This window comes from Saimiri boliviensis, chromosome 17 (genome assembly GCF_048565385.1).
Source record: "Saimiri boliviensis isolate mSaiBol1 chromosome 17, mSaiBol1.pri, whole genome shotgun sequence".
NCBI lineage: Eukaryota > Metazoa > Chordata > Mammalia > Primates > Cebidae > Saimiri > Saimiri boliviensis.
In genome coordinates this window covers 49,871,554-49,887,239 of record NC_133465.1, presented here as the reverse complement: position 1 = coordinate 49,887,239, position 15,686 = coordinate 49,871,554, and the positions used below count along the sequence as shown (strand labels likewise).

Genomic DNA, 15,686 nt, shown 5'->3' with positions numbered 1-15,686 from the left:
AAGGTGTCATAAAGGACGGGGCGGGGCGTGTGCTTGTCACAAACGCGAGTCTCTAGGGGCTGCCAGAATGGCTCCCGCTCAATGCGCAGCCCAGCGGTTGTCATGTTCCAGCTGCCTCTCTGGGCCCCATGGCCCCTACTCACGTGGCAACTATCGTGGCTACTAGTCCACGAGGCTCAGCCTCTGGAGTGGGTCAAGGATCCGCTCCAGCTGATCTCTAACCCACTGGGGCTGACTGAGCCCTGCTCTTGGCACTCCTCCAATCTCCCATGGGAATCTCCCCATATGCTTACTTTCCCAGCAGGCCCCGGTGGCTTTGATTAGCTGGGGTCCTCTGCTTCTTCCCAGAGGTCAGCCCTGCCCCAGGAATCGACTGAGAATTTGGTTCCATTCCTGGACACGGATTCAGCTAGAGAGCTGTCCCCAGGGCCAGAACCTTCTTGTCTGGACACCCAGATCTGAATGACAAGCTGACTCAGCAAGAAAGGCTCCCAGAGGTGGGTCCAATGCTGGACTGGGATCAGAACCAGACCCTAGTTCAGCCTCCTCGCCTCAAAAGTAAGGTTCAAACTACAGATGTAGATCAGGCTGCAGATCATCAGGCAGATGAAATACTTATTCCACCTCTAGACAGTAAGGATTTAAAAGCAACGGAGTTTATAGTTTCTCCCAAGGACCTGAAGAAAGATCCAGCTCAGCATTGGAGGCTTGCTAAGGTTGTGGGAACTCCACGTAGATTTGTATCAAAACCTCAGCATCAGAAACAAACTTTGCAGGATGAGTATTTAAAGTATGGATATGCTGTATCCCAGCAGCCTGCTGCCAGAACTCCGGGTGAACTCAGATGAGCCTCCAGGGCCCCCTGAGCAAGTTGGACTTTCTCAATTCCATCTAGAGCCTGAAACTCAAAATCCAGAGACCCCTGAAGAGCTCCAGTCCTCTTCCCTCCACTAAGAAGCCCCAGCATGGCTTCCACAGCTCCCTGAGGAAGTAGAACCTTCTTCAACACAGCAGGAGGCCCCAGCTCTGCCTTCACAGTCCCTTGAGGGGGTCAGCTTTTCTTCAACAGAGCCGCCGGCCCAAGCGCAGCAGCTGCCTGTCTCTGAAGAGACTGTAACTCACCCATCAATACAGCACGAGGTAAATGTTCCATTTAAAAGTTGGAGTGAAGCTCAGCACTCACACTTGCCCAATGTCACAGTCAAACCTATGGATGTGGAGCTTACAGGAACTCCAGAGCCAGGTAAGGAACTTCCATCAAGCCAGGAACAGGCCTCCAAAGTACCCCAAGAAGGTGAAGTCTCCTCAACCCAATTAGAGGCCCCAGCTCAGACACCAGAGCGCTCTGAGACGAAACCTGCATCCCAGCAAGAGACCCCAGCTGAGCCTCCAGGTCCTCCTGTGGAGGCTGAACGTTCACCCAGTGAGCAGGAGCAGCCAGCTCAGCCTTCCGAGTTTCCTTCAGGGGATGAACCTTCTCTGACCCAGCAAGAGGCCCCAGCTGAGCCTCCAGAGTCCTCTATGGAAAGTCTAGCTCAAACTCCACCGAATCATGAGGTGACAGTTCAACCTCCAGGTAAGGATCAAGCTCATTATAACTTGCCCAACATTACAGTTAAACCTGCAGATATGGAGATTGCCATAACTTCAGAGCCTACCAAGGAGACAGAATCTTCCCAAGCCCAGCAGGAGGCCCCTACTCAGCCTCCAAAGGAGGTAGAACCTTCTACAACCCAACAGGAGGCCACAAAGGAGCCTCCAGGTCCTCCTATGGAGCCTAAACTTTCCCCCAGTGAGCAGGAGCAGCCAGCTCAGCCGTCTGAATCTTCTGGGGAGCTTGAATCTTCTCCAGCCCAGCAGGAGACCCCAGCTCAGCCTCCAGAACATCACAAAGTAACAGTTTTACCTGCAGGTCACCATCAAGCTCAGCATTCAGATTTTCCCAGTGTCACTGTTAAGCCTCCAGACGTGCAGCTCACCATAGCAACAGAACCTATTGCAGAGATGGGAACTTCTCCAATCCACCAGGAGGCTACAGCTCAGCTCTCAGGGCCAGTTAAGGATGTAGAACCTTCCGCCACCCACCTCTGCTTCCAGAGTCTTTGGAAGACGTTGGACCCTTACCAATTCAACAGGGGACCTCAGTTTAGTCTCCAGAATCTATTAAGGATGAGAACCCCTTTCCAACCCAGGAGGAGGCTGCAGCTGAGCATCCACAGACCCCTGAGGAGGTTGAGTCTTCTCTAATCCAGCAAGAGGCCCCAGCTCAGATTCCACAGCTCGCTAATGAAGTTGTAGCACAACCTCCAGAGCATCATGAGGTACCAGTTTCTTCTCTATGATCAACATGTTCAGCCTCCAACATTGCACAATGTCACTGTTAAACCCTGCATCACATGGTTACAGTGATTCCAGATCTCATTAATCAGGTTGAAATTTTAACCCAACAGGGGGCCCCAGCTCAGCCCTTAATATCCCCTGAGCAGTTTCAACATTTGAAAGACCAGCAAGAGATTATAATTCAGCAGCTAAATACTCCTGAAAATGATGAACTTCCTCCAGTCCATGAAGAGCCCAGAATTCAGCCTCCAACTCAGCTCTCCTCAGACTTTGAAAGTCCATTGAGTAATGAGATGGTATTTTCACCTCTAGATCTGTCTCCAGTATTCAGAAGTAATTCACCTTTGCCTAATACCACAGTTAAAAATGTGGATCTAGAGCTTACCATACCTACAGCACTCACTGTGGGGGTTGAACCTTCTCCAGTCCAGCAGGACAACCCTTCTATTCCCACTGAGTGGGCAGACTTTTCTCTAGTCCAGCCTGATCTCCCTTCCCCACCTCTACATTCTCCTGAAAAGAGTGAATCTCCAGTCCAGCAAGAGGCCACAATTGAGACTCCAGATTCCTCTAAGGAGATAGAACTTTCTGCAGTCTGGCAAGAGTTCCCAGCTGAACCACCATTGCCCCTTAAGGAGGTTGAACCATCTGTAACCCAGCAGGAAGCCTCAGGTCATCCTCCAAAGTCCACAGAAGAGATCATCAGCCTTCCACTGCAGCAGGAGATACCAGTTCAGCCATCAGAGCCACCTGGGAAGGTTGAACCATCTCCTGTCCTACAGCAGGCCCCAACTGAGCTTTTAGAGTCAACTAAAGAAGTAGGATCCTCTCCAGTCCAGCAAGCAGTCCCTGCTCAATCTTCAGAGCCCCCTATGGTGATAGAACCTTCTCTGACCCAGCAGATGGCCCCATCTTCACCTCCAGAGTTCCCTGAAGAGGTGGAACCATCTCTAACTCAGCAGGAGGCTCCAGTACCCCCTATGGAGGCAGAACCTTCTCGACCCCAGCAGGAGGCCATAGTTCAGGCTCCAGAGCCCCCTAAGGTTGTAGAACCTTCAAGCCAGCAGATGGTCACAGCTTAGGTTCCAGAGCCATCTAGAAGGAGGTTGCAGCTCAACCTCCAGCTCATTATGAGGTGACAGTTCCAACACCAGGTCAAGATCAAGCTCACCACTCAATATTGCTTAGTGTCACAGTTCAACCTTTAGACCTGGAGCTTACCATCACCCCAGAATCCACAACAGAAGTTGAACTTTCTCCAACCTTGCAGGAGACCCCAACTCAGCCTCCTAAGAAAGTTGTACCCCAACTTCCAGTGTATCAAGAGGTAACAGTTCCAACACCAGGTCAGAATCAAGCTCAGCACCCAGTGTCACCCAGCGTTGCAGTTCTATCTTTGGACCTGGGACTTACCATACCTCCAGAACCCACTACAGAGGTTGAATATTCTACACCCCTGAAGAAGACTAGTGACTCCAAAGCACCCTAAGGTGACACTTCCACATCCAGACGAGGTTCAGACTCAGCATTCAAGCCTGACTCAAGCCACAGTTCAACCTTTGGATCTGGGGCTTACCATCACTCCTGAATCTACTACAGAAGTTGAACCTTCCACAGCTCTGACGACTACTGCTCCTCCTCCAAAGCACCCTGAGGTGACACTTCCACCTTTAGACAAGGGTCAGACTCAGCATGCAAACCTGACACAACTCACAGTTCTACTTTTGGATCTGGGGCTTACCATAACTCCAGAACCCACTACAGAGACTGGACATTCTACAGCCCTGGAGAAGACTACAGCTCCTCGTCCAGACGACGTTCAGACTCAGCATCAAAACCTGACTGAAGTCACAGGTCCACCTACTGATCTAGAACCTACTCAGGATTCACTGGTGCAGTCTGAAAGTTACACCCAAAATAAGGCTTTAACTGCACCAGAGGAACAGGCCTCCGCAAGCACCAACATATGTGACTGTAGGGCTGAGTGCCCCACAGGGTCGTGGGGTGAGCCTTAGGCTGTGTTGAGGCGCAGGATCCGAGAAATAAAGAGACAGGACCCAGAAGTACAAAGAAAATGCAACTGGGCTCGGAGGGCCACGCCACCTATAAGAGGAGTCAGGCGAGGCCGGCGAGGCAGGTCTGGTGAGGCGAGGCTAGCGAGCCCCGAATGTCCAGAAGCATGAGTATTTATTGTGTATAGGTTAGTGGGTAGGGCATGAGTGAAATCATCTTTAAGGATAGTGATAGGGTCGTGAGCAATAAAACATAGGGTCCCCCCCCATTAGGTCACCTATGCCAGGAGGTGGACAGTGTGCAACAAGGGGCCCATTCCCATGAAGGCAAGGGCCGAGTGCAGTAAGGGGTCCACCCTCATTAGGTCACCGAGGCTTGAAAGTGGGCCATGCAAAGTGAAGAGGGTGCAGTGTGCAATACTTCTATCTATGGGACACTAATTCTAAGATTTGTAGGAGGATGCTTGAATCACATAGCAGTGACAGAGCTGTCAAGGTTACCACCACCTACTGGCAGCTTCCAATGGATTCTATGGGAAGATGCTTTTCAAGCAGCATAGTAGCAAGAGCTGATAAAGTTGACAGTCACCAAGGTGGATTGCCGTTCTGATGGCAGCCTTCCACGAGAACTGGAACAACGTCCTATAACTCCTTTATCAGGAGGAGTGGCTCCCACCTCAAGCCTGCCATACAGCGGGCATCTTTACGATACCTGGGCCATGGATTCTTGTCCTGGTATAACTGTTTTCCCTTAAATCATGCTCTGCACTGTATCTGCTCTAGGCATTCCTCCAATTATAAACTGCTTATTCCTTAATTCATGCTCTGTACTGTATCCACTCTAGGCATTCCTCCGAATACGAACTAAGATATAATTATAGGTATATATGTAGGGAAATATTCTTCAGGTACTCATACTATCAACTATTAATGATTATAGAGGATTATATAAAGGGAGACTTCAAGCCCTATTTCTATAAACTAATATATGATTATGTAAAGGATATATAAAAGGAAATAGCTGAGTAGTAACACTATAAAGTGAGATATTCCTCAAGCCCTAACTGTGCCAGGGCTCCGCTTAGCTCTCATTCCTTGGTGCCTATATGGGGGGTTACCCACATGTGACCTCTGTACCTGCGGAGATGAGACGCTGTCATGTATTGATCTCAGCCCAAAGCAGAGGCTCCGCCACGTGCCTGTGCCAGAGCCGAACACCTACAATGACACCTTCATTGTCCTGTAAGAATCACCTTTCCTCCATTGTCCTCTGTGTCCTGCCTGATGTGGCAGCCTTTTCCTGGAGGCCTTCCTGGGCCTTCTTTATCTCCCCAAGCCATACTGACAGCTGACTTTCTGCTTTCACCTTTGCTTGTCCACTCTTCCTTCTCCTCATTCTCCTTTACTGTTAGGCCCCTTCTCCAGTCTTTTACTTTTACTCTAGTCTTTTACCCTTACTCGTTTTCTTATGCATTTTTATTTAGCCTCATCACATCATTGCTTAACCGCTGCTCTCCTCCCATTTTCACTTCACCCTCTTTACAGGAGCCTGCCCCTCTCTCCATCTCAGTGATGATGCTCTAAGTGATTAAGAGTTGATTCTGGAGCCAGGCTGCCTGGATTTGAACCCAGGTCTGTCATTTATTAGCTTGGTGACCCAGAGCAAGTTATTCTGCTCTGTGACTCAGTTTCCTCATCTTTAAACTGGGGATTATGCTAGTTACCATTTCACAGGATTGTTGCGAAATTTAGGTGAGGAATACATGAAATACTTGCATTGGTGCCTAGCATATGTAGGAGTGTTGGTTGTTAACATGATTACTCAGTCCTTTAGTTTTGTCCAGAACTCATCTTTGTCCCTGGCTTTTATATGTAGCACTCGTTTTGTGTCCAGCCCAGGGCCAAGTATGCTACCGTCTCCAGAACATGAAAGTGATAGGAAGGAAGAGAGAGAATAGGCATAAAAAGGGAGGTATATATAATTAAGTACTAAAAGATAATGCTGAACATAGCCAGAATCTGTGATCCTTGAGGTGTGGAAGTCAGGGAAAGCTACATGGATAAGCTAAAACTTTACTTGGATCTTAAAGAGTAGCTATAATTTGTTAAATAGAAAAAAAAAATGGGAGTATAGTCTAGGCAAAGGCATGGCTACAGGTATGGTTGGAATTTAGACCAATCTCGCTGCACAGAAGCACATGAGGGAACAATGAAGATATGATTATGTAAAACCTTGATTATCAGCTATAGGAGTTTGAAAGTTACACAGTGAGATATGGAAAGCCATTGAAAGTTTCCAAGCAAGAGAGATGAAATGATTAAAACAGGAAGATTATTTTATTTGGTTTTTTGCTTTATGTTCAAGTATAGACATGCAAAGGATTATTTTAGAATCTATATTTAGAGTGCCCTAGAGGAGAAACCTTAATTCAGGGAGACAACTAGAAAGGTCTAGCAAAACCTAGGAGTAAAGTGTGAAGGGGCTAAATCAGATCGGTTGTAATAGAAGTGGAAAGAAAAATCCTAGTATGTTTCGGCAGAGGGCACTGGGCCAAAGCTTTGGTGTTACCTGGCATAGGGTTTCTTTCTTATTTGTTGATAATGATAAGCTTTTGCCCACTTTCTGTTGAATTATTTACGATTTTTGTATTGATTTGTAGAAGGAGTTGTTTAGACACTTAAGTGCTTTTGTATAAAATACTTACATTCAAAGTAATCAACTGGCATCATCTGTCTAAGAGATTGGACGGATAGGAAGTTCGCTTCAGGAGACGCCTCATCATTTGTGCCAGTGGCCCCACATTATTTCTTGATTAATTGTGCAAACTGGGAAGCTGATAGCTCTGGAAATTAGAAGGCAGGTGTTACTTTCTGTAACTGAATATCCCTGACAAGGTTGCCATAATTCTTTTACTTATCCTGTTCATTCTTTTCCTACCTATTCAAGGATATAAACTGTGTTTCTTTACAGAATTTCCAAGGAAACTATATTTCTTACATTGATGGAAATGTATGAGAAGCATACAGTTGGACCAAGAAACTGTGAGTATATTCTCTCCAAATATGACAAAAAAAAAAACTAACTGCATTGTAAGACCCTTCTTGGTCCAGAATTTTGAGGTCTGTACTTCTGAGAAAAGATATTTCCCCTCCATACCCCAAATCAACCTCTGTTGATTACAATCCTATGGTTATTTTAGAATTAAATTTGGTGAGCTCTCTTTAAAGTAAGAGGCAATTTAAATTTTTTTTTATCATACAAATAATACATGGTTATATTCCCTTTTTTTCCTCTCTCTCTTTTTTTTTTTTTTTTTTTTTTTCAGAGACAGGGTCTTACTTTGTTCCCCAGGCTGGAGTGCAGTGGCACAATCACGGCTCACTGCAGCCTCCACCTCCCAGGCTCAAGTGATCCTCCACCTCAGCCTCCCAAGTAGCTGGGACTACAGGTGCATGCCACCATGCCCACCTAATTTTGTGTAGAGTCAGGGTCTCTCTATGCTGCTTAGGCTGGTCTTGAACTCCAGGGCTCAAGTGATCCTGCCACCTTGGCCTCCCAAAGTGCTGGTATTATAGGCATGAGCCACCACCCCCAGCCCATGATTTTGTTTTTAATGTATAAAAATGATGTAAGAGATATAGCAGAATCCCTGGTTGTGCCCTTCTCCCTCATCCCTGAGGTAACGCTATTCTGCGTTTAGTATATATCCTTCCAGACTTTTTCCCATTGCGTACTACATATTTACGTAAAGCAAAATAGATTTATTGTGTGGTTTCTAAAATCTTTCTTCTTTACATAAGTGGTAACATCTTGCAACTTGATTCTTTCACTTCATGATACGCTTTAGATTTCTTTCCTTCCCAGTACTTAGAGGGTTACCTCATTCATTTAAACTCCTGCATAATCCATAGTATGGATGCATCATAGTTTATTTAATAATTCCCCCATTGATGAATATTTAGATTACATTTAGTTTTCTTGTTACATGCATTGCTGCAATGAAATCCCTGTATATGCTTTTTTGTGAACATGGGCAACTATTCCTGTAAAATAGATATCTAGAAATGGAATCGTTGGGGTGAAGACTGTGTAGATATAAAATTTTAATTGCCCTCAAAAATGTTGTGCCAGCTTACTCTGTTGTCAGCAGAATATGACAGCATTCATTTCCCCACACTTTTTCACCAACTTTTTGCTGATGGTCTCGAACTCCAAGGCTCAAGGCATTCTCCAACTTTTTGCTGACGTTACAGGTGAATAAAAGGGATTCCATCTAAATTTGAATTTTTCTGATTACTCATGAATTTAGTTAAATACCTTTATATGTTTATTGAACATTTGTGTTTCTTCTCTGAGTTTTCTGTCCTTTGTTCATTTTCCTGTTGAATTGTTTTATCATTTTCTTACTGATTTATAGAAGGAATTAGTTTAGGCACATAAATGATTTTGGAAAAAATGCTTACATTAGAAGTAACTGACGTTTTTCACAACAGTTTGTGTGTCACATCGTTAGTTCAACTTACATTGAACTAATGTAATTATATAGACAAGTCATACATGAGTTCTAAATTAAAAATAAAACACATGCTGGGTGCAGTGGCTCACGACTGTAATCCCAGAACCTTGGGTGGCCGAGGTGGTTGGATCACTTGAGGTCAGGAGTTTGAGACCAGCCTGGCCAATATGGTGAAACCCCATCTCTGCTAAAGATATAAGAATTAGCCAGGCATGGTGGTGGGTGCCTGTAATCTCAGCTACTTGGGAAGCTGAGGCAAGAGAATTGCTTAAACCCAGGAGGCGGAGGTTGCACTCAGCCGAGATCACGCCGCTGCACTCCAACCTGGGCAACAGAGTGAGACTGTCTCAAAAAAAAAACAAAAACAAAAACAAAAACAAAAAAACTAGCATAGTAATCTAAGAAGAGGAATTATGACTACTTTAAAATCGTTTTCCTCACCCTTGTCTGATATCTTATTGATAAGAAAAAAATGCTGGAACCAGACAATTCTGTTTTCTAGCTCTAGAGGAGAGGTGAGATTCCAGGGGTAGTATTCCAGATGGACTCTGCTGAGAATAAGGAAGGTGTGGGAGATGGCTAGTAAGGGAGTGTACACCCTTCCTCCAGGGTTCCAGGACCCTGCCCACTTGCTGACAATTTTTCCTGACTGGAGGAAGACACTGCTGCCTGGCCCAAGGAAGAAGGGTATGGGGTTGATGTGCCCCTGCCTTCTACTGCCGTGTCCCAACCAATAACCTGTAGGTAGTTCCCAGGCATTTCTGATAGGGGAGCATTTGTAGAACTGCTTCCACATTTTGAGCTAAGGTTGTGGATTTTTAAATTATTTCTGTTGTATAACTTTTAGGGATCTGGTAGAGGTTGAACAGGTAGAGACATGGCATGTTCTCAGTCTGCCACTTTAAATAGTACAAGTTCTTAGGAAAACAATTTTGTACCCTTATTACATCTTAGAGAAACTCAAGCAAAAGTGTTATTAAGATACAAATATAAGAATGTTCAAAGCAGCATTGTTTGTAGTAAGTATAACTAGAAAAATCTCAGTATCCATCCACAGTAGATGAATCATTTAATGGAATACTCTAAAGTGCCATTATTCATTAAAAACCTAATGCAAGCCACTTACATAATCTTAACTTTTCTGGTAGTCACTTAAAAAATAAAACTAAAAAGGAGGCCAGTGCTGTGGCTCACAGGGAGGCCAAGGAGGGTGGATCACCTGAGATCAAGAGTTTGAGACCAAACCTGACCAACACAGAGAAACCCCTTCTCTGCTAAAAATACAAAAATTGGCCAGTCATGGTAGCACATGCCTGTAACCCCAGCTATTCAGGAGGCTGAGGCAGGAGAATTGCTTGAACCCGGGATGCGAAGGTTGCAGTAAGCCGAGATCATGCTATTGCACTCCAGCTTGGGCAACAAGAATGAGACTCTGTCTCAAAGCTAGAAAGGAAACAAGTGAAACATGTTAATATATTTTATTTCAGGCATATATCAAAAAATATTATTTCAACATGTAATCATTATATATGTTATTAATGAGATATTCTGTTTTCATACTAAATCTTCAAAATATCCAAAGTGGTATCATTTCTCCATGTATTTAGCATAAAAATTACTTGTGGCATTTACATTCTTTTTTTCATACTAACTCTTTGAAGTCTAAATTAGGTTGCTAAATTTTTATTTAAAAAACTTAATCTGGGCCAGGGTGCAGTGGCTCATGCCTGTAATCCTAGCACCTTGGGAGGCTGAGGTAAGTGGATCACCTGAGGTCAGGAGTTTGAGACCAGCCTATCCAATATGGTGAAACCTCATCTCTACTAAAAATATAAAAATTAGCTGGGCATGGTGGTGGGTGCCTGTAATCCCAGCTACTGAAGAGGCTGAGGTATGAGAATTGCTTGAACCTCAGAGGCAGAGTTTGCAGTGAGTCGAGGTCACACCATTGCACTCCAGCCTGGCCAACCACCGAAACTCCATCTCAAAAAAAAAAAACACCCCCCCAAAAAAAACCCAAAAACACCTTAATCTATATTTAGATTTCATAAAATTTACAGTTGAAAAAGTAGCATCATATACCCAAGTTGTTGCAAACATATATTTTCTAACAACTGCATTATCAGCTTTGAAATTTAAAAATAATTAAAATGAATGAAATTAAAGATTCAGTCGTATTGACCACTATCAGTAGCCAAATGTAGCTAGTGACTACCTTACTGGAAGCACAACACAGGCCTTGAAATGAACCAACCTCAGGAACATACATCTTAAATGTACAAACAGATTATTGCGTGAAAGAAGTGATACAGAAAATAATATGTATAATATGATTTCATTTATATAATGTTGAAGAAGGCAAAACTATACTATGTTGTTTATGACTGACATATAATAGGTAAAACTACCTTTTATTTGTTTTTGAGACAGGGTCTGCAGTGATGCAAACACAGCTCACTGCAGATTGGACCTCCTGTGCTCAAGTGATCCTCCCATCTCAGCCTCTCCAACAGTTGGGAGCCTAGGTGCACGCCAACATGCCCAGCTAATTTTTAAATTTTTCTGAAGAGGAGGTCCTGCTGTACTACTCAGACTTGTCTCGAACTCCTGGGCTCAAACAGTCCTTCCACCTTGGCCTTCCAAAGTGCTGGAATTGTAAGTGTGAACCACTGTGCCAAGCCAGAACTACATTTTATTTCTTATTTATTTATTCTTTGAGATGGAATTTCATTCTTGTCACCTTGGTTGGAGTGCAATGATACGATCTCAGGTCACTCCAACTTCCACCTCCCGAGTTTAAGCGATTCTCCTGCCTCAGCCTCCCGGGTATCTGAACTTATCAGTGCCCACCACCATACCCAGCTGATTTTTGTGTTTTTGGTAGAGACAGTGTTTCACCATGTTGGCCAGGCTGATCTTGAACTCCTGACCTCCAGTGATTCACCAAACTCGGCTTCCCAAAGTGCTGAGATTACAGGTGTGAGCCACCACGCCAGGCCAGAACTACATTTTAAAAGCAAGAATATTATTACAAAAGTCAGGATACTGGTTACCTATAAGGATTAGAGAGAGGTTTATGATTGGAAAGGGGCACACTGGGGGCTTCTGGGATGCTAGCAATGATCTTTTGTAATGATGTTACATGGGTATCTGCTTTATAATTATTAAACTGAATTTGGCTGGGTAAAGTGACTCACATCTGCAATCACAAGACTTTGGGAGATTGACACAGGAGGATCACTTGAGCTAGGAATTTGAGACCAGTCTGGGTAACAAAGTGAGACCCTGTCTCAGAAATTAAATTAAATTAAATATAAACAACATTTATGTTATGTGCACTTTATGCATATTGTAGTTCTAAAATTTTTTTAATGGGGAAAAATGTTGAATGGCTTCACTTGCAGCCCTGACATAATTCCATGTGGGGCTTTCATAATAAGGTTTGGGGAAAGAGAGGAGGAAATGGAGGTTCTGCTGATCTTGGTGCCACCCAGAGTTGGATTCCAACAGGGACTTTGTGATCTAGAGAGGAGGCGTTAAATATACAATTTGGTGGAAAGAGTGGGTAGGGTGTGCTTATGCGTGTGTGTGTGTGCATGTGCGCGCATGTGTGTGGTGGTGGAAAAAGATGGACACAAAAATGAAAATGTAAGAAAAGGTTTTAATGAAAGTAGAGCAGGTAACATCTTGAAATTACCATTACCCAGCTTTCCTCCACATATAGGAGATAGTCCTGTGTAGCAAATATTTGTAGTTTGCATTTTAATCTAGAGGTCCACCCATGCATGTATCATTCCTTTGCAGGCTGAGTGCTGTTCCATTGTATGGAGACTTCATTATGTCAGTTCATCTATTCATCACTTACTGGACATTTGGGTTGTTTCCACTTTATTTTGGCTTTTATGACTAATGCTTCTATGGACTTGAATATACTAGTTCTGGTGTGGACATGTTTTTAATTCTAGGGTGCATCCCTAGCAGTAGAATTGCTAGATCATATGGCATCTCTTATATTTAACTTTCTGAGGAACTGTCAAACTGTTTTCCACAGTGGCAGCACCATTATACTCTTCCACCAGCAATGTATGAGGGTTCCAATTTCTCCATGTCTTTGTCAACACTGTCATTGTCTCTCTTCTCATTATAGCCGTCCCAGTGAGTGTAAAGTAGTATCTCACTGTGGTTTTTGATGGACATTTCCCTAATGAGTTAAGACATTGAGCATTTTTTATGTGCATATGAGCCATTTATATATCTTAGTTGAAGAAATGTTTTTTTCAAATCCTCTCCCCATTTAAAACATTGAGTTAAGGCCGGGCGCGGCGGCTCAAGCCTGTAATCCCAGCACTTTGGGAGGCCGAGGAGGGTGGATCACGAGGTCAAGAGATCGAGACCATCCTGGTCAATATGGTGAAACCCTGTCTCTACCAAAAATACAAAAAAGTAGCTGGGCATGGTGGCACATGCTTGTAATCCGAGCTACTCAGGAGGCTGAAGCAGGAGAATTGCCTGAACCCAGGAGGCGGAGGTTGCGGTGAGCCGAGATCGCGCCATTGCACTCCAGCCTGGGTAACGAGCGAAACTCCGTCTCAAAAAAAAAAAACAACAAAAACATTGAGTTGACTTTTTATTGAATTATAAGAATTCTATGTATCTTCTGGATACTCTGCATATTAGACCTAATCAGATAATTTGCCAATATTTTCTGTCATCCATTGACTTCTGTGACTTTCATGAGAGTATTCTTTGATGTACAAAAGTTTTTAATTTTGATAAAATCTAATTTATTTTTCCTTTGGTTGTTTGTACTTTTGGTGTCATTTTTGTGTATAAAATGTTTTATTCTTCTTTAAAAGCGTTCAGGGTGGCCGGGCGCGATGGCTCAAGCCTGTAATCCCAGCACTTTGGGAGGCCGAGGCGGGTGGATCACAAGGTCGAGAGATCGAGACCAACCTGGTCAACATAGTGAAACCCCATCTCCACTAAAAAATACAAAAAATTAGCTGGGCATAGTGGCGTGTGCCTGTAATCCCAGCTACTCAGGAGGCTGAGGCAGGAGAATTGCCTGAACCCAGGAGGCGGAGGTTGCGGTGAGCCGAGATCACGCCATTGCACTCCAGCCTGGGTAACAAGAGCGAAACTCCGTCTCAAAAAAAAAAAAAAGCGTTCAGGGTTTAGTTTTAAATCAGGCTGCATACCTTTCATCAGTCTGACATCCCTTTCACCATGGCAGGCTGGCTTCAGCTAGTAATACTTCATTAAATCCAAAAGACGCCGGCTCAAGCCTGTAATCCCAGCACTTTGGGAGGCTGAGGCGGGTGGATCACGAGGTCAAGAGATCGAGACCATCCTGGTTAACATGGTGAAACCCCGTCTCTACTAAAAATATGAATAATTAGCTGGGCATGGTGTCACATGCCTGTAATCCCAGCTACTCAGGAGGCTGAGGCAGGAGAATCGCCTGAACCCAGGAGGCAGAGGTTGCGGTGAGCCGAGATCGCGCCATTGCACTCCAGCCTGGGTAAAAAGAGTGAAACTCCGTCTCAAAAAAAAAAAAAAAAAAAAAATCCAAAAGAAAAAAATTGTTTTAAAAGAAAATAAAAAATCCAGTTTGGAGGAGAAAAAACTGTTTCCTGAGTTAAGGTCATGAGATTTACTCCCATGTTTTCTTCTAAGAGTCATATCATTTTGGTGCTTATATTTAAGTATTTGACATATTTTGCATTAATTTTTATAATGGTATGAGGTATAGGGGGTCCACCTTCATTATTTTGCATATAGATGTCCAGTTGTTCCAGCACCGTTAAAAAAAAAAACATTATTTCCACATCGAATTGTTTTAGCACCTCTGTCAAAAACCAATTTACCATAAATATGAGGGTTTATTTCTGGGTTGTCAATTCTATGCTATGGATTTATCTGTCTGTCCACATTCTGGTATCACACTGTGACTGCTGTAGATTTGATTTGGGTTTTGAAATTGGGACACGTGAGTCATCCCACTTTGTTATTTTTTAAGATGATTTTTGCTATTTTGGGTGCCTCAAATTGCCATATAATTTTAGAATTAGCTTGTCACTTTCTGGAAAGAAGCTAGCTGGGCTTTTGATAAGAATTGTGCTGACAATAGCAAAGTCATGGAAAATGCCCATCAATGGTAGACTGGATAAAGACAATGTGGTACATATACACCATGGAATTCCATGGAGCCATAAAAAAAAAGGTGGGGGAGGAGATCATGTTTTTTGTAGCAACGTAGATGCAGCTAGAGGCCATTATCCTAAGCAAACTATCACAGGAACAGAAAACCAAATACCGCATGTTCTCACTTATAAGTGGAAGCTAAACATTCAGTACATGTGGAAAAAGAAAAGAACAGACACCGGGGCCTGCTAGAGGGTGAAGGGTGGGAGGAGGGTGAGGATCAAAAACTACCTATTGTGTACTGTGCTTATTACCTGGGTGACAAAATAATCTGTACACCAAACCCCCTGGCATATAATTTACCTATATGACAAACCTGCACATGTATCCCTAAACCTAAAATAAGGTTAAAAAATAGATGAAGGCTGGGTGCAGTGGTTCACACCTGTAATCCCAGCATTTTGGGAAGGCAATGTTGGTGGATCACCTGAGGTCAGGTGTTCGAGACCAGCCTGACCAACATGTTGAAACCCCATCTCTACTAAAAATACAAAAATTAGCCAGGCCTGGTGGCAGGCGCCTGTAATCCCAGCTACTCGGGTGGCTGAGGCAGGAGAATCGCTTGAACCTGGCAGGTGGAGATTGCAGTGAGCCTAGGTCACACAATTGCACT

At 43.8% G+C, this 15,686-nt stretch overlaps 1 protein-coding gene and 1 pseudogene across 1 annotated transcript in view; both read left to right on the top strand.

Moving 5' to 3' along the window:
- The window catches only part of LOC104650190 (leucine-rich repeat-containing protein 37A2-like), a 62,554-nt pseudogene that overhangs the window by 23,691 nt on the left and 23,177 nt on the right, over positions 1-15,686 (top strand).
- LOC101047039 (leucine-rich repeat-containing protein 37A2-like) overlaps positions 425-15,686 on the top strand; it is a 57,928-nt gene continuing 42,666 nt past the window's right edge. The window contains 4 exon segments of the mRNA XM_074388759.1: positions 425-1,762; positions 3,465-3,792; positions 3,794-4,306; positions 5,475-5,589. Of these exon segments, the coding sequence (XP_074244860.1) occupies positions 793-1,762; positions 3,465-3,792; positions 3,794-4,306; positions 5,475-5,589 (1,926 nt within the window). The 5' untranslated portion in view covers positions 425-792.